At 44.0% G+C, this 23,888-nt stretch overlaps 2 protein-coding genes across 3 annotated transcripts in view; one reads left to right on the top strand and one right to left on the bottom strand.

Moving 5' to 3' along the window:
- Nucleotides 1–3,161: 3,161 nt before the first annotated feature.
- On the bottom strand, nucleotides 3,162–9,477 carry xrcc3 (X-ray repair complementing defective repair in Chinese hamster cells 3). Its single transcript, XM_028953286.1, has 7 exons — nucleotides 9,290–9,477; nucleotides 9,047–9,187; nucleotides 8,290–8,487; nucleotides 7,566–7,720; nucleotides 6,628–6,840; nucleotides 6,028–6,074; nucleotides 3,162–3,935 (listed from the first exon to the last, which is right to left on the bottom strand). Exons 1-7 carry the CDS (start codon nucleotides 9,342–9,344, stop codon nucleotides 3,626–3,628), a joined length of 1,119 nt encoding a protein of 372 aa, XP_028809119.1. The 5' UTR covers nucleotides 9,345–9,477; the 3' UTR covers nucleotides 3,162–3,625.
- A 1,856-nt stretch (nucleotides 9,478–11,333) lies between these two features.
- brf1b (BRF1 general transcription factor IIIB subunit b) overlaps nucleotides 11,334–23,888 on the top strand; it is a 70,168-nt gene continuing 57,613 nt past the window's right edge. The window contains exons 1-3 of one of the 2 annotated variants that reach the window (XM_029002232.1): nucleotides 11,334–11,957; nucleotides 17,464–17,544; nucleotides 21,028–21,201. In XM_029002232.1, coding sequence (XP_028858065.1) covers nucleotides 11,774–11,957; nucleotides 17,464–17,544; nucleotides 21,028–21,201 — 439 coding nt within the window. In that variant the 5' untranslated portion in view covers nucleotides 11,334–11,773. Of the gene's footprint in view, nucleotides 11,958–17,463; nucleotides 17,545–21,027; nucleotides 21,202–23,888 lie in introns of those variants that run through there. The other variant, XM_029002233.1, reaches the window with a different exon arrangement.

Raw genomic sequence — 23,888 nt, 5'->3', positions numbered from 1 at the left:
CATATATACAGAATATGAAATTTATATTTTTAATGTATAAAAATACATATTTAACATAAGCATTAATTGCTTTAGTGTACTGATGATAATTTGAGGATTGCACTTCTTGGTGTTGGTGTACACCTGATCTATGTGGGCCATTGCTGAAAAGGTTTCTTATGTAAAGAAACTGGTGTAAGAACCTTCAGCCAACTTGGACAGGACAAATCCTCGTTGTCACAGTGACCAAAAAGTGACCACGGTGTCCAAAGCCACATTCTTTTTTGATGTGGAGTTTCTTTTCTGTCATTTCACACAACATGCATGAAAGGAAAAGGATGTAAGGGAGACCAGCAGAAGTCACATTGCATCCTAGCATCACACACTTGTTCATAACCTGATCACTCGCTTACGCAGCCTGAGGGAACCTTCTAGAACAAAGAGGGAGCATATGGACACAAAGGGCCCATTATAAACAAGAAAATGAAAGTACAAAAAGAGAAAAAATATATAAAAGTATAACAATTAACCCTTCAAACTACACAAAGTCAGTTAAACCTTTTCACAATGAGTTGCAGCTTCTGAAAATATCTGCTTTTCCAAGTCCTGCTATTATGACCAGCAGTAAAATACAGTAGCTTAGGCCTATTTACAAATATGAATATTATTTATTATTATCAATGAGCTGCTGTCAATACTGCAGTCAGATGCATATTAACTGTATGCATATTAACGGGGCAGTTGTGGCTGAGCGGTTAAGAAGGTTGCGGGTTCAAATCAAACGCTGAACATTATTAAAGTGAAGGTTTTAATTAACAGAAAAGAAAAAAGGTGCGATGAAAAAAAAGATAATTAAAAAAGAGAACATGCAGCACAACAAGGACATCCTCAATCTACAAAGTGCGACCTTGCTTATGAATGGGTTCGAATCACACCTGTGATTAGGTGCCAGGGGAGGCATCACAGCCACTGAGCAAAGCTCCGTCCCCACACACTGCTCCCTGGGCGCCTGTCATGGTTGCCCACTACTCACCAAGGTTGATGGTTAAATACAGAGGACACATTTTGGATCACAATGACAATCAATTCAATTTCACTTGAAATTAACAATATTAAGAATAATAACTGTATTACATTGCATCTACCTTTCTGAGTTGCTGAGCTCATACGTATCCTCAAGCTTTCTTTGTTGAAAACTAGGGATGATTATTGTAAAAATTATTGTATGCCTCATTAGGTTAGCACTTTCATACCTGGACTTAAAACACACAATTTTTCATTGCTTTTACTATCTGTCTATTTGTATTGAATTTTTAATGTATTGTAATCACAACGACTTTATATGTCACATTGGTATGACACTGTGTTGTCTTTTAATTGTGCTCTGTAAATAAAATAATATCAGTCCCAGCCAGTACCACTAGAGGGAGCCTGAGTACTCCAGTATGAGAACCAGGGCAGTAAGGTCCACTGACTGTGTCTCTCTGTATTACCTGGCAGGTTTATGATATTTTATCCTAAACAACCAAAACAAGATGCTCATTCTTGAAAGCCCATTGTAGGCAGGCTTTGTCCATCTCTCTTTATTCTGAATTTTTTTTTGTGTGCTCCATTGTGAGGCAGAAGAGATTCCTGTCCTCTTCCTCGCCCTCCTCTCCCCCACTTCTCCGCCTCGAGTGGACATGTGGAGCATACTAACAGACTGTCTGACATTATCCAAGGCTCTGTTCTCCAAGTGCTCTTCTAAATTTAATGCGGCGCCACAAGTGCGGGTTTCATTAGGCCCTGATGAGGAGGTGCACACATAGATTGAAATCAGGAGGTAAATATTTGATGCATGGCCTCTGTTCTTGTATGTGCATCAAGGCAGAGGGTGTTACATAATCGCCCGTTTCCCCCTCCTCCTTCGTCATCCTCGTCAGCACACAGCAGTGAATAGCTGAGTAAAGACCTCTCTGTTTGTGTGAGTGTGTGTGGAGGGCGGTGGTTCGCCGCGTCGCTGTGAGTGGGGCGGCTCCGATTATCTGGGACAACCGGCCCCTGTGATCCATCGTCATGGTGACAGGAAGGGCGAGAAGGAGCTCTCAATATGTGTGTGTGTGTTATGAGACAAAGTAATGAGAACAGCCCATCCATTTTAGTGCGCCGTAGACACACGACGAGCTTTTAAAATTTAAAATTCCTCCTGTAGGCGACCTGCAAGAAATTCCAGTCAAGGCTTCCAACGGTGGCGTGCACAATTTAGCAAGATGACTGAGGAGTGCTGGGTCAATACTCCAATAATCCCCAGTGTGATTTACCACATTGATCCATGTGCTGGTGCCGCTGGTCCCTGTGGCACCAAAAGCCATGTAGCTGTGTGACACTGGGTCAAACCACGCTGTGCGTTTACCCCATCTTCTTTATTCTTTTGTTAGCAAAATATCTATTTTGTTTCCTTTTTTAAATGCTGATCTTTTTGTTTTTTTAAGAAATATCTTGTAACTTGCATCATGTTTTCAAATGAATCTCTCGTTCATGCTAATGGACCTGAATAGTGCCAGGGCCATCAGAACTGCTGCCGACACATCAATCATCTGGAAAAAATATCCTGATTATTCTGGGCAGATGGTCTAGTACTCCACGTTTTCAGGCCACAGCCAGTCAGAAGCACAGTGTATGTCACCCTCTACTGGCAGGCAGGTGAAAAACACTCACAAAGTCTAACCCAGTTCAATATTGACCGATTATGATTGGCCAGAGACGAGTAAAGGAAGGTCAAAAAATCATCTTTACTCTACCCAGTCAGGAGACAAAAATAAATAATAATAAAAAAAATAACAGTAAGGGAAATGGTATCCAACTTTTTCCCCAGCACAGATTCTGGTCAAATTTAACCAATTTTCCACAAAGTGGCCATCATATGCCGATGATAATAACAAAAATCATACACTGAAACATCATTAAGCGTACAAAAAAAATAATAATAATTAATAAATCACTCTATGTAAGCAGTGGGCAGCCGAATCTTAAAATATTCCTTATTTATAATGTAAAACTGGCTCATTAGAATATGAATGTGAGATGGGTGAACTCTCTGTAGTTTTATCTTTGCAAGCTTCATGGACTCACTCACTAGCAACTGAAGAACACGGACGCAGATTATTTCAGAAACATCTCTTTGCTGCAGACCCCCGACCACGTTTCACAGAGCACCACATTGAGAGCTGTTTATTTAAAATGCCACAGACTTAAAGTGGTGGTGACACTCCCTACACAAATTAGGTGTGTCTAATAAACTGTCAAAGACACACTGGTAAAAGAGAGTTTTATGTAGCAAAAAAATGTTAATCACCACATTTTTAAAAAATTCATAGCTCATTTCAAACATTTCCTTCCTTCTTCTTGCTTGATTGACAACAGTTACATGGCAGAAATGTTTTATGGTCAGCTTTTCCCACCAATATCATTATAAAATGTTGCTGGCTGTCAAAAACGTTTGTGAGGTTGATGCTGAATACATGGTTCTGTCACATTTAAAGTAAAGACTTTTAAGAAACCTGCCTAACTTAACCTAGAGAGTGTTTAAAGGCACATCCTGGCACAGCCTGCTTCTGCAGGTCATTGGTGGATATGGTGTCACCTCTGATTGGCAGAAGAGCTCAAGTCAGCTGACCATGGAGCCATCTTTCTGTTCAGGGTCTCTTTCTACAGGGCGACACAAAGCCTCCGTGAGTGTTGAGGCTCCAGGGTCTTCTCGGACCACGTCCGGGATCCCTCTCACGCCTTCCAGCCAGACCCCACAGAGACAGCTCGCTTGCGGGAGGTGAGGGGCGAATACCACCTCCAGCCTACGGGGGGCGCAGCTCTGGTCTCCATCGCTTACGGTCCCTTCCAGTCTCCACAGCATGAGTCTCACCATCACCTGGTTGGCCCACGCCAAACCTAAAGCGGGGAGGATTCGGCTCTCAACCAGCCTGAGGAGAAAGAAACAAAACATGGAATTAATTCGGCAACTTCTTAAGATGATAGCAGGCGATAGCATCTGTCACAGAACTTGGAAGTGCTCTAAAACAGGGCCTGGAGAACACTGGTTCCTCAAGTCTGTCAAGGGTGTCAAGGGTGGTAGCAGCCTAGTGGGTAACACACTTGCCTGTGAACCAGAAGACCCAGGTTCAAATCCCACTTATTGTTCCTGAGCAAGACACTTACCCCTGAGTGTCTCTAGGGGAGACTGTCCCTGTAAATACTGATTGTAAGTCACTCTGGATAAGGGCGTCTGATAAATGCTGTAAATGTAAATGTCTGTGGTCTGAATGAACTGTAATACATTTTTATGTGATAAAACATGTCATGAGTCCCCACTCAAAGCCCAATGTCCCAGGATGGTCTCTGGTACCTGCACACTTGAATGGTTATTATGCACTAATAAATGCAGCTACCTGCAAAATACAATTACCTATAAAACTGTACTTTGTGTTTTTATAGCCATATCTGGAAATATTGTGACATGCACTGCTTGAAAAAATAAAGGGAAAACATAAATAAGACATTCTAGATCTGAATGAATGAAATAGTCTTATTCTTGACATAGTTCAATGTGCTGACAACAAATGTAAAATCCTTAACACAAGTCAAAATGAAGCTCAGTAGTGTGCGTGGCCTCCACATGCCTGTATGATCTCCCTACTACGTCTGGGCTCCTGATTAGGTGGTGAATTGTCTCCTGAGGGCTCACCACCCAGTCCTGGATTAAAGCATCCACCAACTCCTGGAAAGTCTGTAGTGCAACGTGGTGTTGGTTGATGGAGCAAGACATGATGTCCCAGATGTGCTCAACTGGATTCAGGTCTGAGGAATGGGTGGGCCAGTCCATATCATCAACGCCTTCTTCTTGCAGGAACTGCTGACAGTCAAGCCACGTGAGGTCTAGCATTGTCTTGCATCAGGAGGAACCCAGGGCCAACCTCACCAGCATATGGTCTCACAAGGGGTCTGAGGATCTCATCTTGGTCCCTAATGGCAGTCAGGCTACCTCTGGCGAACACATGGAGGGCTGAGGTAATGCCACCCAACACCATTACAGACCATCTGCCAACTTGGCCATGCTGGTGGATGTTGCAGGCAGTAGAACGTTCTCCACAATGTCTCCAGACTGTCACATCTGTCATGCATGCGCTCAGTGTGAACCTGCTTTCCTCTGTGGAATTTCTCTGGCAAACGCCAAACTTGGTGCACAGTGTTGGGCTGTAAGCACAACCCTCACCTGTGGACGTCAGACCCTCATACCACACTCATGGAGTCTGTTTCTGATCGTTTGAGCAGACACATGCACATTTGTGGCCTGCTGGAGGTCATTTTGCAGGGCTCCTCCTGGAAGCACCTCCATGCTCTGGACACTATGCTGAGAGACACGGCATACCTTCTTGTCACAGCTCACATTGATGTGCATCCTGGATGAGCTGCACTACCTGAGCCACTTGTGTGGGATGTAGACTCTCCTGCTACCACCAGAGTGAAAGCACCGCCAGCATTCAAAAGTGACCAAAACATCAGCCAGAAAGCACAGGAACTGAGAAGTGGTCTGTGGTCACCATCTGCAGAACCACGCCTTTATTGGGGACGTCTTGCTAATTGCCTGTAATTTCCACCTGTTTTGTAGTCCATTTGCACAACAGCATGTGAACTTGATTGTCAATCAGTTTTGCTTCCTAAGTGGACAGTTTGATTTCACAGAAGTGTGATTCACTTGGAGTTACGTTGTGCTGTTTAAGTGTTCCCTTTACTCAACACACCGTTACATTTACATTTCTGGCATTTACCAGACGCCCTTATCCAGATTGATTTACAATCAGTAGTAGTGACAGGGACAGTCCCCCTGGAGACACTTAGGGTTAAGTGTCCTGCTCAGGGACACAATGGCAGTATGCAGGATTTAAACCTGGTCTCCAGGTTCATATGCGAGTGTCTTATCCACTAGGCTATTAAAAGCCTACCAGCGTGCACACACACACACCCACCCACACACACACACACACACACACACAAAACACACACACCGAAACTCACCCAAACTCACACCTTCCGGGATTTGGGCTGTCTATCACATCCGTCACCTAGGAAGAAGTGGAAGGATTTTACAGTGCTTGACCACTACCACAGCTATGCTGAAAGATATCAGCTCTGTCGTGTAACGCAGAAATCTGAGTATCTCGCTGTTTTTTAATGTATTGCTGTAATTGTAGCATAATTTACTAAACACTATGAAATACCATTAAAATTTAATTCATCGCTGGATGTACCAGGATGGACACGAGCAGCTACGACCCTGATCGGGACTAAAAAGTTGTGGAGAGTGAGTGAGTGTTGTTCCTAAGTGACAATAAACTGTAATAAAAATTGTCAGTCCTTGCAACCCCCTAAAGTCAATAAAAATGCCAGACCAGATTACCACATTACCTGCAGTACATTAAATGATAGATAACTTTGGGTCATAGGATACAAATACAAGAGAGCTATAACTGAGATTTTAGGAGAAAGCAACGTATATGATGTAAAATTAATGCAATAAATGAGCTCTTTACACACAAAAAAATCTTCATAAAATGATTTAAAGACTGAAATCTGTGCACAATCAGGTGAAAAACACAACCTTTTTCTGTGACTCACCTGGTTAATGCAGAACACAGGAACTTTATGGGAGTGGCTGAGGTGATGGAGGGTCCCTGAAAGGGCCAGGAGGTGGCGCGCTCTCTCCATGCTCTCATCGGCCTGGAACTCACTTCGAAACAAGGCAGCTATGGAGTCGATCACCACCAGCCTGACCAGGCCTCTCGACAAAAGGACGGGCACCCGCTGCGCAATGCAGGACTGAAGTGCACCCTTACACACAAAACATTAAGAGCTGTTCAATGGTGTTCGGGGGTAGGACTTTACAGGTTTTGAGAAAATGACTTTCCAATTACTCTAAGGCGAATTGTCATGACCATACGTTCTCTGAACTTTCAAAGCAGGTGAAAAAATGTGAAATGGTCAAATTTACCAAAATAACGTTAAACTAAACTGATGACAACCCTCAAGCTAGTGTTTCCTCTAGTGTTCGTGGAGGTGCTGGAATATGGAAGCAACACACACAGCACCATGTGACGTGGTTCATTACGTAAAGCCAGCAAGGATACTGTAGATCTGCGCTGGTTTTAAACGTTGTAGTTGAGAGTCTCTCACGCAGTCTTATGGGAACTATGCACTTCATTTATTCATGTAGCAATCAGATTTCAATTAAGTTTCCACAATTTTATATGTTTATTTCGTATTGCAAAACTTTTTAAAATTCTCTTTTCAAATTCCATGACTTTTCCAGTTTTTTTATGACTGCAGGAACCCTCTAATGGGTAAAACACTCTCCTATGAACCAGAAGTCAAATCCCACTTACTATCATTGTGTCCCTGAGCAACACACTTAACCTTCAGTGTCTCCCTGGGGGGACAGTCCCTGTAACTACTGATTGTAAGTCGCTCTGGATAAGGGTGTTGGCTAAATGTTTTAAATGTAAATGTCCACAAAAAACAATAATGAATTCACCAATGGTTTCCAAACCAGTAATTACCAGGTCTGCTGTGTGCTCAATGTAGATGTTATCACTGAAGCGAATGCTGTGCACCAGAGCCTGAGGGATGTCCGGCCTGAGCCGAGGCTGCTGGGTAATGAGTTGCCTGAGTCGCTTGATTGGGAAGGCATCCTCGGTGCAGATATACACAGCTCCTGCGCAAAAGAAAAAAGAAAAGTCACATGTAGTGAGAACAAAATTCACGCAGTCATGGAATTAATTCGATTTCAGGATACTTGTGGTGGGTTAGCAGATGGCTGGGAGAAAATGATGAAGCGGTCATTGGACGCACTTTCTTTACAGTGAAGTGAAACAGAAAGCAGAATGCGTGGTCGAAAAAACATGGAACAAATCAGGGCGTCTTCCTTGTCTGGAATGGATGTAGAGTTTTCATGAATCTATAAGGTTACAATAATATAATAAATAATAATTATGAAATGGGTTCAGAAATAAAGTGCTGCAATTGTCCGTTCTACTAGGTGCTTGTACTATACTCACTGTGTTTAATAGAATTGCATTACTAAACTAAAATGAGACTTAAATGCTCAGACGTTTAGTCGACTGAAACTTGACTAGACTAAAATCAGTCTGGACATGGTTTCAGTGATTAAATACGAAATTGACAGCTTGATGCAAAGACTAGACTAAAACTAAAATTAAAGCAGGCCGCCAAACACTATACTCACATTCTGCCCTTCTTCAATTTCTCCATCGCACTCCTCACCTGAGCCCAAGCCTCCCCACTCGGCGGGATACTGCACCGACAGGCAGAGCTGCAGGCCAAGCTGGGTCTTCCCTGCGCCGCTCTCCCCTGATAACTCTGTGATGCCGCACAGTGGCAGGCCCCCATGCAGGAGGGCATCCAGGAGTGGGCAGGCCAACGAGAGCTTCTCCCCGGGTTCTGAATTCCGCACGTCTAAGGCTGAGAGGGAATAGCCAATAACCAGAAAACAGTGAGAAACACTGTAAATCAGTTTCGAGACCCAAGATTACATAATACGGCCAAATACTTACACTATGACTGTAAACACCGGTAATCTGGGCGTCTTTCAAGAGTGCGGTATTTCACTCTGGTCATCATAGATCCATTCAAAATCATGCACACACTTATTTATATTATAGAAAAATGGTATGTAATTGTATTGTAGGTCATTTTAATAGGCCTTTGTTTGTCCAACCAAATCATTCATTACCCACAAGGGCTGTCAGAAAATATTGATACAATATATCGATACAATATATTGCAATATTTTACGTGGTGATTTTGTACCAATACAGGGACTTTTTTTGTATACAAATTTACGATCCGCACAGATCGTACACAGCATCTTGTAGATCAGCTTTAACATTTTCAGTGAACTGTACAACACCGCAATATGTACAGTGTCACAATACATCGTGATATAATCGTATTTGTTCCTGGCCAACAAACACCCCTATTACCCAGAAAAAAACAGAAGTCCAGCGTGGCAGCTTGATACCTGTGCGTACAGGTGCGGCTCCGCAGTACAGTCGCGCCGCAGCCCGGCGCAGCTGCTGCACGTCGGACGTCGACAGGTGGGTGAGAGCCTGAAGCTCCAGAACCGACAGGCCCAGCAGCTCCTTGGCCGAGTTCAAGTTACCTGAAAGCATGAACGAACGAATGAATGAATGAATGAACGAACGAACGAACGAATGAATGACAGTTATTGATTTTCTGAAAGGTAAAGACTCGGCCAACTCGCCTTTTTGCAGCGCCGCTGTTATTCGTGGGCTCAGGTTCAGTCGCTCCCAGTTCATACTTTGCACCAACACCCATGCGGGCTCAGAAACTCTCACGCACGGCCGCGATCGCCGCTGAACGTGGCGCTTTTTTACCACCTGAGAACCGAAGTCGCGGCCAGTGAGAAACCCTCGAGTCCGCCTCGCCTGTGCGACGCCAGTCGGCGACGCAGCGTGCGGCGCGTCAGCGCCCCCTGTCGCGCCGGAGCGTCAGCGCTGTTTCAGGCAATTCCTTGTGGTCTTTTATTGTTGTTGCTGTTGTTGTGCCTGCTGCTTCTCCACAATTTCCTGCTGGTGGCAGGGCAGTGACCGTAACCTTGACCGTCTCACTCCTGTAGTAAGATGCTGCCACAGGTTCTCCTGGAGCAACTCCTCGCTTGTGTTAAGTGAAGAGCTGGTGTTCATCTTAACCAGGGGCTTAATATACCTTGCAGCTGTCCTCTGTACGTGACAAATAAAATCGAAATTTTCATTCGATCAAAGCAAAGTTCATTCCTCCAAAATGGACTTTTAGTCCCGACAAGGGTACATTCTTGAACCTGTACTGCAGACAGTGGAGCGTCTGCTGACCGGGAAAAAAAAGTCGAAACAGCGCCAAAACCTCGCAGTGGCCAGAAATATATTACATCCGTACTGTTCAGCACTTCCACTGAAAATGAATGGGAAAAGTTAAGGGAAGTTAAGTTTAACAATCCGTGGGTAACGTGTGTAGTGCGTGTTACGTGTATAACTATGCCATTCTGTGAATACGAATACGGATCTCCGAATCCCGTTACTGGTGAATAACTCAAAGCACCATGATAAATTATGGCTTCATTATTAATTATAATTATAAATGACTACGGACTTGTGAGCATTTCAAGTAGAAACTTGGATTCCACAAATGAATTCTCCATATTGCATTACGTTTGGTATGTCTCTTTGCACAAACATATTTTTACATTTCACACAGGTGTGTGATATCTGTGCAGTGAAAGGATTTTTCAGTGAAAGGATTTTTATTGGGGGAAAACGTGCTGTGTGTGTGGGTACTAACCTGAGTCTCCTGACAGACGGCTGTAAAGTAAAAAGGGGGCAGTGCAGGGTGATTACAGTCCTCCTGTCTTTCTGAGAAACGTCCTTCATTGCAGAGAGTGGTGTCCTGATGATCCTCTGTGCCGTCTTCACCCCTCTCTGCAGGACCTCTTTGTCACGTGCAGCGCAGCCGCCGTACCAGGTGGGTCCCACAGCGGACTTGTAGAAGCTTGCGAGGACTGAGATGCTCCTCCTAGCTGTCTTCAGACGTCTGAGGAAGTAAAGGTCGTTGGTGGGCCTTCCTTCCTCGATGCTGCCGCTGAAGCTGCTGACTCTCTCCACCGTTTCACTCCGGATGCAATGTTATTCCTTCACAGTTCTGCTATAGAACACGTTATTTTAACACCATTCAGTCTGAATCGGAAAGAAACGTTGCATATATTATAACACTGTAATAATACAGTGAGAAGCACATCTCAGGTTGCCAGGTAAAGAATATTCACAGATATGTTGCCAGGTTAGGGTGGAATGAATATCTGGCATGTTTGTTAGGGACATGTGATGCTGCTGCGAAGAAGCGACGCCCAAAATTCCTAACATTTATTCGTATTCTACACCTTCTAATTCACGGTGGCCAGTATATACACAATATATGCACAGTGCTTAACTAAACTTAACTAAACGTTTCTACAGACACCCACGACTGGCCGGATCGGGGTTCCTACGTCACAAGCGCGACGCGCGGGTAAAGGACGTTGAAAGTGGTACGCGCCGCCCGAGGGGGGTCAGGAACTATTTCAGAAGTGTGATTTTTTTCGCACAGAAACGTAGAGTCTCGCCAGCATACGCAGAACGCAGCTTAATATTCATATAAGTGACGAGCACTGTAATTATTGGCTCAGTGCAAATATACAGTTTGAAATAAAAAACCCAACTGTGTCGCGGTCCCCCCGTGGCGTTGTCGTACGTTCCGAGCCGCCTTCTGATGGGGCGATGGGCACCAAAACACCAAGACGTTGCTCGGTTACGAGTTAGCTTTCAAACGCCCGCACGGAATTAAAGTGTCGGAATTCATTTTCTAAAAGCACCTGTACACGTCGGCCCGCGTCCTCCGGTCCCGCCGCCGTGGAAGTGAGCGGCCAGAAGTCGCCACTTCTGCGCCATTATTATTATTATTATTATCATGACGGTTGCTAACTTGAGGCATCGTGAGAAAGAGGAGACTAGCGGGTCAGATTCGTTGCCACGGATTATTTATCTTTTTTGCCGTTTAGTTTAGTTTAGTTCAGGTTTTTTTTTTGTAAAAATGCGGTTGGACGTATAAATATCCAGCTGTCCAAACTTGAAGCGGAAGAGAGCCGCGGGCTAGCAGCTAGCACCCCCGAGGAGCGGCGCGGCGCGGCGCGGCGGAGCGAACCGCCGCCCCGGACACCATGAGCTCCCGCGTGTGCCAGAGCTGCGGATGCACGGACATCGACGTCGACCAGGCCCGCGGCAACGCCGTGTGCATGAGCTGCGGCTCGGTGCTGGAGGACAACATCATCGTGTCGGAGGTGCAGTTCGTGGAGAACAGCGGCGGCGGATCTTCGGCCGTGGGACAGTTCGTGTCCGCGGACGGTAAGCTCGCACGCACAGGGTGAAACTTTTATTTGTGTGTTCACGGGGGTCGTGGCATGAGAATGGACCCTTGATTCTCTTTTCGACGTCCCAGAGCTCTCAGCACCGCAGACAGCTCCTCTTTATCACGGGGTGATTCGTAGCCTGGTGGGTAACACACTCGCCTGTGAACGCCGGTTCAAACCCCACTTAGTACCTTTCAAACCCCTCTTACATTTACATTTACATTTGTGGCATTTGGCAGACGCCCTTATCCAGAGCGACTTTCAACGTGCTTTCAAGTAACCATGGATGAAGTGATCAGTTCCGGTTCACTAGGACCCCAACTATGAATACAATCTTTTTATTCACTCTGTTGTAGATTCTATACACAAGTTCAACAATAAGAAGTTTATAAGTTAATCTAAATATTCTCTAAAAAGGATGGTCTAGAGCTGCTGTTTGAAGGTGCTCAGTGACTGAGCTGTTCTGACCTCGAGGGGAAGTTCATTCCACCACCGAGGGGCCAAGACGGAGAAGAATCTAGATGAGTGTCTTCCTTTTACCTCCAGAGATGGAGGGACCAGGCGAGCAGTACTGGAGGCTCGGAGTATACGAGGTGCAGTGCGAGGTGTAATAAGGGCTGTGAGGTAGGATGGTGCTACTCCATGTTTGGCTTTGTAGGCCAGCATCAGTATTTTGAACCTGATGCGTGCAGCTACTGGGATCCAGTGGAGGGAGTGTAGCAGTGGGGTGGTGTGGGAGAACTTGGGAAGGTTGAAGATCAGTCGTGCTGCTGCATTTTGTATGAGTTGTAGAGGTTGAATGGTACATAGTGGTAGACCAGCTAGAAGGGAGTTACAGTAATCAGTAATTACTGAGGACTGAACCAGTAGTTGGGTGGCCTGGGTTGACGGATAATGGCGGATTCGTCTGATATTGTAGAGAAGGAATCTACATGAGCGGGAAAGATTGCTGATGTGAGTCGAGAAGGAGAGTTGGTTGTCTACTGTTACTCCAAGGTTGCGGGCTGTTGTAGAAGGAGAGAGCTGTGAGTTGTCCAGGTAAATAGCAAGATCCTGATGTGGTGAAGAATCTGCTGGAATGAATATTAGTTCAGTTTTGGTGGAATTGAGTTTGAGGTGATTTACTACCGATTTACTACCACTTACTACCTTTCAAACCCCACTTACTACCATTGCATCCCTGAGCAATATACTTAACCCCGAGTTGCCCTGGCTAAGGGCCTCTGGTAAATGCTGTAAATGTATAACTGTACATGTAAAATAATGTTCGCAGTAATGAAGTGTAGAATGTGCCCTGTATCCCAGGTTCAAGGCTGAGTGGGGTGTCTGAAGTGGGTGCCCGGTGTATGGTGGCGGGGAAGTGGGACGTATAGAGAATATTCTGATTGATGGATATGACATCATTGGTAGAATTTGAACACGAGGCGATAGTTTTGAAAAAAAAAAATATTTGTGGGAAAAGCCATTGAAATCTGACTGACACTTGAATGTATAATGAAGTGGATAGTTCCTGTAAGACTGCGCGAGAAACGTTCTTTCTACGCTCACACAACTACAACGTTTAAAACTAGCGCCGGCCTGTAGTATCTTTGCTGGCTTTACGTAGTGAACCGCGTCACCTGGTACCACGTGTGTTGCTTCCATATTCCAGCACCTCTGCAGCGGCGTCATGTAAATTACAGCTGATAAATACCAGAACATGACTGGTTCATTCTACTCGGCTCGGGCTGCGCGAACTCTGTCGTTTAAGGTCAGCTTTTCAGGGTTGTCATAAGTTTAGTTTAACAATATTTTTTAGATTCAAAATGCTGATGCATACAAAGCCAGGGTACCACCATCTTGCGAGGCGCTAGGAAAACACTCATCTACGCTGAAAAAAAGGAAACCGTAGCTGTCGTTTGTTTAATGTGTTTTTTCTCATTAAAGTAGTACAAAATAATAATATTAGTTTTTTCTTTTAAACTAAGCTGTCTAATTTACGCTTATGGGTAAATAGTTTTTTTTTTTTTTTTTACTTAACTATAATGCTACTGAAATTAGGGTGGTAGTAGCCTAGTGGGTAACACTATGGACCAGAAGACCCAGGTTCAAATCCCACTTACTACCATTGTACACTTAACCCTGAGCAAGACACTTATCCATAAGTGTCTCCAGGGGGACTGTCCCTGTAACTACTGATTGTAAGTCTCTCTGGATAAGGGCGTCTGATAAATGCTGTAAATGTACTGAAACATGTTTGTTTGGTTTATTCACATTACGGCAATACTTAAATATTCGTTACAGATTACTTCAATTCTTTTATGTTGAGTTAGTGGTTTCTTTTTTCAGCACAGACTCTTCTCTGTTTTGGCCCCAAGGTCCGTTAGATCAGCTGAGTGACTAAAGATCTTCAAACAAAGCAAAAAACATACTGTTCGATTAAATAAGGCTCTTATGTATGTTTATTAAAGGAGTCCTTAAATCAAAGAATGCTTTTTATATATCAGATCATACTGAACCAAAAGAATTGCAATGATAGACATCTTAAAGCACTTATGTAAGTCATTCTGGAAAAGAATGTCTTTCAAATGCTGTAAATGTATAGTAAAATAATTGATTCTTTACTCCCTTACATGTAAAGTGGTCACAACAGCTTAATTACACGTGTATTTCAAGATGGACATTTTTGAGTACAAATGTTCATGTTCATACACTTTATACTACTAGGAGTAGAAACTCGGGATTGAAGAAGTAAGGAGTGTGGTGGCACAGCAGGTAGCGCCGTGGCTTCACACCTCTGAGGCTGGGGGCTTTATTTCGTGTCTTGGCTATTTGAGTGTGCGATTTGCGTGCTGTCCCCATTTTTGTGTGGGTTTCGAAGAGTGCTACATTTTCCTCCCGCCGTCCAAAGGCGAAGTAGCGAGATTGTGGCGCGTGCACCCTCCCTCACACACGATAAACCAGGATAAGCAGTTATTGAAATTTATATTGAGAAATGTCATATACACACACACACACACACACACACACACACAGGCCAAAAGTTTGGACAAACCTTCTCATTAAATGTGTTTTATTTACATTTACATTGGTAGATTCAAAACTATGAATGAATACATGTGGATTATGTACTTATGTACAAAAAAAGGTGAAATAACTGAAAACATGTTTTATATTCTAGTTTCTTTGCTCTGATTACTGCTTTGCACACTCTTGGCATTCTCTCGATGAGCTTCAAGAGGTCGTCACCTGAAATGCTTTTCCAACAGTCTTGAAGGAGTTCCCAGAGGTGTTTAGTACCTTGTTGGCTCCTTTACCTTCACTCTGCGGTCCAGCTCACCCCAAACCATCTGGACTGGGTTCAGGTCCGGTGACTGTGGAGGTCAGGTCTCCACTTTTAGTTAAGTACATAACTCCACATGTGTTCATTCATAGTTTTGATGCCTTCAGTGAGAATCTACCAACGTAAATGGTCATGAAAATAAAGAAAACACATTGAATGAGAAGTTGTACAAACATTTGGCCTGTACTGTATATCTAAAAAGAGTGAAGCCGGTTTCAGATCAGTGTAAGCGTCGAGGGGTTTAGCTTGAAGTACATTTACATTTACAGCATTTACCAGACGCCCTTATCCAGAGCGACTTACAACCAGTAGTTACAGGGACAGTCCCCCCCTGGAGACACTCAGGGTTAAGTGTCTTGTTCAGGGACACAATGGTAGTAAGTGGGATTTGAACCTGGGTCTTCTGGTTCATAGGCGAGTGTGTTACCCACTAGGCTACTACCACCCTAAAAAGTGGAAAAGTAGGTGTGGCTAGTGCACAACCCTCAAGTTCCCACCACATTCTGTAAATGTACCTCCTGTATGCCGCCTCCCTCACGGTGTCGCAGTAAGAGGATATTCTCCATCTCTTCTCTCTGACCCGAAATCCTGATATTCCTGTTTGAAATAGCCCAGTTTTCTGCTGCTAATGTGCCCGTCCTTGGTAAAAATGTATTAAAATATGTTTTTTGAGTGAAGTATGTTGCTTGTCTTTATTATTTGCCACATAATTTAAATAACCTTATTTTGTAATTTAACCGATTTAAAATCTGACTAGTCGATGACTAATCGCTTACATGTGATGACTAGTCAACTATCAAAATAGTGGTTAGTTGCAGCCCTAGGCACCATACTGAGAACATTAATAAAATAATTTTTAAAAAATTGATGGCATAGTGTTTAAGTTTTTAATGTACTACAATCTAATGACCAACGTTTTTCAAAAGTGGCATTAGCATTGCACAGATTAGACCACTCAGCATCACAAGAATTCCGAAATATTTTTAGGGCTCCCTTAAAATTCCTGTCTGGAATAGGGATGTACTGGAGGTTGTCATGGAAACCAGGTGCCAGGTGCCTGTAATGTTCTCTGCATTTTCACCATCTGTAGACTGTAATTGTAAATCCGCTGCAGCCCACACAGTAGATGTGATGATTAACGATTGATTGTAATTAAGCCCTTTATGTGCTCTTTATTAGTCCCGGTCGAAAGCTTCTTTTCAACACGCAGCACGTGAGGCATCTAATGGATGTGGTGATATTAACATTTATCACACCTGTATTATTACGAGTAAAACACCTGACTGGTGACTTGCCTTTTTCCTTTTACCAGTAATTGTGGAGATTTAATAATCACAAGTATGTGTGTGTGTGTGAAGTATGTGTGTGTGTGTGTGTGTGTGTTACATACGTCAGTTTTATGGAAATATATATATATATATATAACATCTTTACTTAAACACTCTCTTTTTTTATAGATTTGTTACCATGTCGGTTTTGCAGATTGGTGGAGTATAAATGACAAAAGAGTCAATGACATTTGGTATGAAAGCTATGAAAAGAAATGTTGATGTGATGTCAGCACAGTTCGGTTTAGTGCAAAAAGGAAGCCAATTAACAGATATAATAAAAAGTGTGCAAAGCTGGATGCACTGGACCAGGAGGAGGCGCGATTGTACCGTATTCATCGCGCCGCCAATTTGCTACCAGCAGGTGGCAGTACAGTGTAACTTTACCGTAGTGACTTTCAATGCAGTTTGTAGTTTGATAACCGGAATGATCAAAATAACGTTTCACCGCAGAGTAGTCGGCATAATAAAATGAGCGTATCTAAGTGAGCTCTTCAGCAATGTAATTGCTTAATGTTGTTCAATGACGATTCAAAATTTTCCTCGTGTACTGACATTAGATGTGGAACATTTGCCGTTCATTCTGGTTGGTAGCGCCATACATCCCCCCAAGAATTCCTTTGAATTTGATCTCGCCACTAGCTGTAGATCTCCGGCTTTGTGGTGGAAAATCAGCAGCTCTCGTCCTATTCAATATTCAGGCCCCCGCTTTGTGAAGTGTCGGCCCAGCTCGGAGTCTCCCGGTGCCGGCCTGATCCGAATAAGGTAATTAGGGATTCGGCGCGGACACATGATCATTCTCTGTTCTCTTTTGTCTCCGTCTCTACCCCACCCACCCCCCACCTCCGCAGGCCCCGCCAAGGCCCCAGTTCTGGGGAGTGGGTTCCACACCAGCCTGGGAAAGGAGTCCCGTGCCCAGACCCTGCAGAACGGTGAGCGCCCCCACACACTCTCGCTTCCATGTTCACAGCCGCGCGGCCCGAGCAGAGAATCCATTTAGAAATGAGGAGGAAGTTGGGACATCCGGAGGAGCTCCAAGTACCCGCTAATAAGATTGGGAGGAAGATGGAAGTACCAGAAATAATCACGGGAGAGCTCTGGCTCGCTCGGCTCCTTGGAAGGGCGCCACGCGATTCTTCCTTGAGAAATTTCCTCCATTTGCGTCTGGTGCTAGACGCAGTCCCACGCTGTCTCTCAAGTCGTTGTTTTTCTGAAGCTGTGCCAGCATCACCTGAGCTGTTGAAGCCGGTCTATTAACAGCCGGACCCTGAGAAAAGAAGTGCAGAAACACCTCCATTTGCAGGATGTCTCTCTCTGTCTTTTTTTTTTTCAAACCAGAGTTATGATTTTCAGTCATTTTTCAACACCTTATGAATATTTGCAATACTTATTTGCAGTGAATTGATTGTCATTGTGAAGCACACAGTGACACAACGAAATGTGTCCTTAACCATCACCCTGGGTGAGCAGTGGGCAGCCATGACAGGCGCCCGGGGAGCAGTGTGTGGGGACGGCGCTTTGCTCAGTGGCACCTTGGCGGATCAAGATTGGAACCAGCAACCTTCCGATTAGGGGGTCACTTCCTTAGCCACTAGGCCACCAAATCTGTGTCAAATGGAAATGTATCTGCATATGAATCTGCATATGTGCATATTTGCATTATACTGTTAATATCACTGTCCATGTGTAGCATTTGCAAGTCCAAATAGGTCACAAAGGATTTAAATGTTTGATAACGTGTTTTTGGAACTCGTCTGCATCTTTCTGTTCGTTTCACTTGCTGCACGTCATTGCGCCGTCGTATTCACCGAGTGACTGTTCACCATTCGTCCGATGAGAAATGATTTGGATTTATGGTCTAAACAGTGTCTAAACCTAATTCTGCACCAGAAATCATTGGTGAACAAACACAGGTCATTTGCAGCCCTACGGAAATCATCAAACTGTACACACCTATTTGTATTAATAAAATTATTATTTAGTGATGATAATCATTTTCATCACTAGATTGAGTCGGTTTGGGCTAAATGTGTCTTTCCTGCATTTATTAAAATTGAGCTTCCTGAATCCTGAAGTTGTGTAGTGTGCAGTGGACCCGTAATTGGAAGGTTGTGACTGCAATTTCAACTTTATTTGTCCCCGAGGGGCAATTTAGACGGCACAGTGGAGCAGCTCACGTATAACACTTGTTACAATTGGCACAACATGTGACACACAATAAAATTTTTCTTGTATTGTACTGTGGACAACGATAAATAACTACATAACAAAATCAGCAGTAAGGTGTGTGAGGTGATAATGGTTGTTTTGGGGGATGTCAAGAGTTCAATAGAAGGACAGCTTTAGGAACATAGATGACCTTCCTCCTCTGTGTCCTATAGCCGGGGCATCAGAGGCATAATGGGGCATAATGAACAATGTATCATTTTTATATCGCCCCCTTGTGGTCTCCAAAGTCCAAAGTATTCTAGATTACTTATATTCTAGATTACATTTAAGGAAAAGCCACTTTAATTAATTGAAAATGCGCATACTTTGCATCTAAATCTGATCAGACACTTTCAAACATTAATGGCTCATAATAAGTAAATAAATACGTTGGCCGTTGGTTTCTTCAGGACATGCCTGGCTATTGGCTATGCCTTTATTTTGAAGTACAGAAGTGTAATTTGCAGATTTCATTTCATTAATCACAGATTGAATAAAAGGACAGAAATCCTTGTTTCGATATGTCCTCTGAAAACGGCCACCACCATCTGTTGTTCTTAAAACACGTTTGCCAAGTCCTGTAATGCCCGTCTGTTTGTTCTGTTCATCTTTTGTTTTATGAAGAGGGGGTCACAAGGGAGATAGTACCTGACCATTTAACAGCACAATTGACATTATTCTTACAATAAATATTGAAACTATTATTGTTATTATTATTGAAACATATTCTATAATTCACAGATTTTTTTTTCCTACTCTGTTCACATGATTTCTTTTGCTTTACCGCATCTGACTTGTGTGCCTGGAGTAGAGAGGAATTTTTCTAATTATGATCTTCATAAGCCTGAAACAAGTTTTTTTTTTTCCTTTTGGTTAATTGGACATTAAATGAGCATCTGAACTGTCACGCATGACGTCTCGTGCCGTTATCGGGCGAGCTGGACCCTCCGTTAGCAAGTGGGGGGTGGGGTGGGGTGGGGATTCATTTGTGGTCTGTACGACGCTGTTACATAATCCCGGCACAACAGACACTCCCACCTCCATCGCGGCAGCACCGCAACTGGAAAGCGCGGCAGGATTACTGACGAGGTGCGCGGCGAATGAGAGGCCCGTACAGTGGCTCCAGCACCAAGGGATTATGGGTTTAAAAGCTTTTTTGTGCTCGTTGTGGTTGTGACGAGGGGGTTATTTCTGGTGACACTCTCCTGCACTGCCACTGTCACCCCGTGGGTAGCACGTCAGCCAGGTCTCCTCCTCTGGCATCGCACAAGGCCCTATTTGCTGCGTGATCTCTCTAATTACTGCATTTCATATGAGCTACAGGATGTAATGGTTGTTGAAGCGCTGGCTGTTTTCTCCCAATGCGTGTGTGAGAAATGACCAAATTAACATTAAATTGCACTGAAGCCTGTGACTAAACCAGTTATCAGAGTCCCTGTGTGTGTGGCTGTGGTGAGGTGGTAATGAATGTCAAATGTCCTGTACATTTGTTATTAGTAAATCCCCTGTGTTTTGTGAGTTGTGCAATTGTGTTCTGCAGACATTTGAAACACGGTTACCTCTAATTTCAATGTTCAAAGCAAATTATTACCATAAGCCAGACATTGTTTTATTGAAATGTTTTGACACGATTGTACATTAATATATTCGATGTAGTTGATTTGTCTGAATGCTTGTAGAGTTTACAGAATTTTCTTGTGGAAGTTGGTTTTAACAAGTGAGACTAGTTTTCTGTGTCCCGTGCATCAAATGGCATATTGTAACTTTATATTGAGTTAACCAGTAATAAGGCACGACAAGTACTACATACACGTCACACTTGTTCACAGTTCTGACCTCTAGTTATGGAGATAAAGTAACTTGTCTTATCAAAATGTCCCATGCATCGCGTAGAGAATTGTCCATACGCGCTTTGTGTGGGTAACTGCAGGCCCTGTTAGGATCTTCGTGAGTGCGACCTTGCTTTTTTTGTGCGTACTGACACACGGTCTCTCACTAGGGAGTAAAACAGCTGTCCCACCCCACCCAGAAACCACGGTGCGGTTGGGACGTTTACGGACCCGTTACGAGTCCGTCTGGATGGGGCGGGTCCAAATGACTTCACTGCTACTGGAAAAGCCAACTACACCTGCATGTGTAGTCATGTCCCAGGTTGAGCTTCAGTTGATATGATTTGGTGTTTATTTGTGTGTGTGTTTAATCTCCAGGGAAACGGCAAATCCACAACCTAGGCAGCCAGCTGCAGCTCAACCAGCACTGCTTGGACACGGCCTTTAACTTTTTGAAGATGGTGGTGAGCAAGCACTTGACGCGCGGACGCAAGATGGCCCACGTTATCGCCGCCTGCCTCTACCTGGTCTGCCGGACGGAGGGCACGCCCCGTATCCTTGCCCATTCCTGGTTGTCACTCTCCAACCGTTTTCTACAGCTCGTTTTAATAATGTGAACTGCTTGGCACTGGCATCTATTTCACAGTTAGCACGTATCACAAGAAGTAAAATACACGACAAAATTAAATCGAAATATTTCAAAATGAGTAAAACACTGTGAATCGAACCTGCATTTGCTGATGCACCAGATACTCAACTAGTGTGAATTTGGACAGTTACGGTACGTTGCTTATTTAATCAGTGCTCAGTTGAAATAAGTTTTCTTGCAAACAGTGAAGCTGCATTAATGAACATAGCATTCCATTGGAAATCAAGACTAATTGTTACTGGTTATGATTATGATTATTTTTTTTTTTATGGGGTTCAATTTGATGAACCTGCACTGCTGGTACATGTTAGAATGTTGTGGAATATTTCCTGTGGCCCACAGCCGTACTGCTTGTTCATACTTCTACACTCCAAAAAAATCGCCAGAATTTGGTAACAAACAAAACTGGACCCGTGCTTCTCCTGTGCACGGTTTTCTGCAGCGGCACTAAAATCCCGTTGTTCTGGGTTGTTAGATGTTAGTTACCTGTACAATTTCAGAGCTGATTACTAGCAACGCTGGCGGCTTTAAGGCCGCGATCCAGCTACATTGCTGCTAAGACGTCCCCTCATTACGTCGGCTTTGGTTGTTTACACTGTACCAGACGGAGGCGACATGAAGCCGACCCAGTGTGTGTTTTTAGATAGCGTGCCGGCATTACGGAAAAAGAGGTGTGACGTGTAACGCAACAGCGTTGGCATCTTGCTTGACATTGAACATACACTATCAGTAGTAGCCTTGTGGGTAACACACTCGCCACTGTACCAGAAGTCCCAGGTTCAAACCCCACTTAATAACACAGTGTCCCTATGCAAGACACTTAACCCTGAGTGTCTCCTGGGGGGACTGTCCCTGTTACTACTGACTGTATGTCGCTGTGGATTAGGACGTCTGATAATGATACTCATGTCCTTTTTAACTGAAGACTCAACACACCTGAATTTATGTAGAATACAAAACATGCAAAGAGAGCAAAATGTTTAATTTGACTTCTCTCAGCCACAATGGGCATGTTAGTTCCCTTGTTGCTGCTTTTCCTCCACTCATGCTCAATCTTTTGAAGATGCCTAATGCAATTTTTTTGCTTATGATGATGTGTTTAATTTCTTGGATTCACGTTAAGAAAGTAAAATGATTAAATTGGTTACAACAGTGTATGCAAAATCTGTCATGGTGTAGTGCAAAGGGTGCAACCGAGCATGTTCATGTGTGCGGATATATAAATATTAATGATACTAATGAGTCTTCTTATCTTACATTCGTCAGAATAGCTTCTGTCGTAGCCTCGTCGGAGGAGGGTAGCGCAAGTGCAGGAAATATGAATATCCCTCTCGTAGCTTTTAAAAACGGTGGGCAGACTGAGGGTAAATATGCTAGCCATACTGTCTGTGACTACCTCTGTCTGTCTGAGTCTGTTTCTGACTCAGGGGCAAAACGAACATGAGTCGGTGTGACAGGGTTGTCCGTTTTATTTGGGGGAAAAAAAATGTGCATCATCTGATTTTGCTGCTGACTGGGCATTGTGTCATGCAGTACGCAGTACCAGGGCTAGGACCAGAACCTGGAACACTATGTTCCAGATGGCTCCAGTGAAAAAGCACCTATCTACATATGACCCTTGTAAGATGTGCAGGATGTGTCATCTCTTTGACAATTTGCCCGTGAAGAAGAAGTGGGATCTGAGAGGAAGGAGAGCCGCTGGGATCAGGGTGGGCAAGTCACCATAACCTTTCTCAGCAGGGCCCCCTCGGCCGCGCCGCATCCCATCAGGCCACGTCAGCCCGGGTTGCTTGAAGCAGCAGGGGTGCCATTTGTCAGCGGCCGGTGTTTACTGCACCGCGTGGATTACACGCCGCGCTAAGCGGATGGAAGCACATCATGAAAAATAAATATCATCTGGTTTCCCCTCCCGAGCGGAACTGCGGTGAAATAACCTTGAGAACGGCCCGAGCTCTGACTCACAGATAATAACAGCAGCCGAAGCACGCTCAGGTTTAAACGCGGCGGCTACAGCGGAGATGTGTAATGCTCTGCCGCTGAAAGCATGATGCTGTGTGGCCATGTGGCGTAGAACTTTTATGTTTTAAATTCGCACTGTGTACAATTATTAGGTCAATCTTAAACACATTTTGCAACAAATTCACCACAATTAACAGTAACTAATTGTTAAAAGACAGAAACGTGTCACATGGTCGCACCTGAGTTGTGCTCTCTGCACGTCGCAGGCACACCGCAGGCGCGTTGCTCCCACTGTTATTTGGGGATTGTCTTGGATTAAATCTGCATCCATGACATAGGAAGTAAAACGGAACCCGGCGGCGTTAATTACATTCATTTATTTCTCCATGAAAAAAATGATAAATGAATCACAGACTAATGTGGTGAAATAGCCATTTTGTATTAAGACCTAATCCAAAACCTAATCTCGTAATACCTGTGTACACCTCAAAAGCTGAGTCTTTGGTTTAATTTCGCGTTTCTCCCCAAGATCATACAATAAACTCCTGTAACCTCCCTGGTCCTCTTCACCTGCTCTTCTCACCTCCCTTGTCTGTGAGTAGGTGAGAAACGGTTGTCGTCAGACTGCCAG

This window comes from Denticeps clupeoides, chromosome 14 (assembly GCF_900700375.1).
Source record: "Denticeps clupeoides chromosome 14, fDenClu1.1, whole genome shotgun sequence".
Taxonomy (NCBI): domain Eukaryota; kingdom Metazoa; phylum Chordata; class Actinopteri; order Clupeiformes; family Denticipitidae; genus Denticeps; species Denticeps clupeoides.
This window is presented reverse-complemented; position numbering and strand designations above follow the sequence as displayed.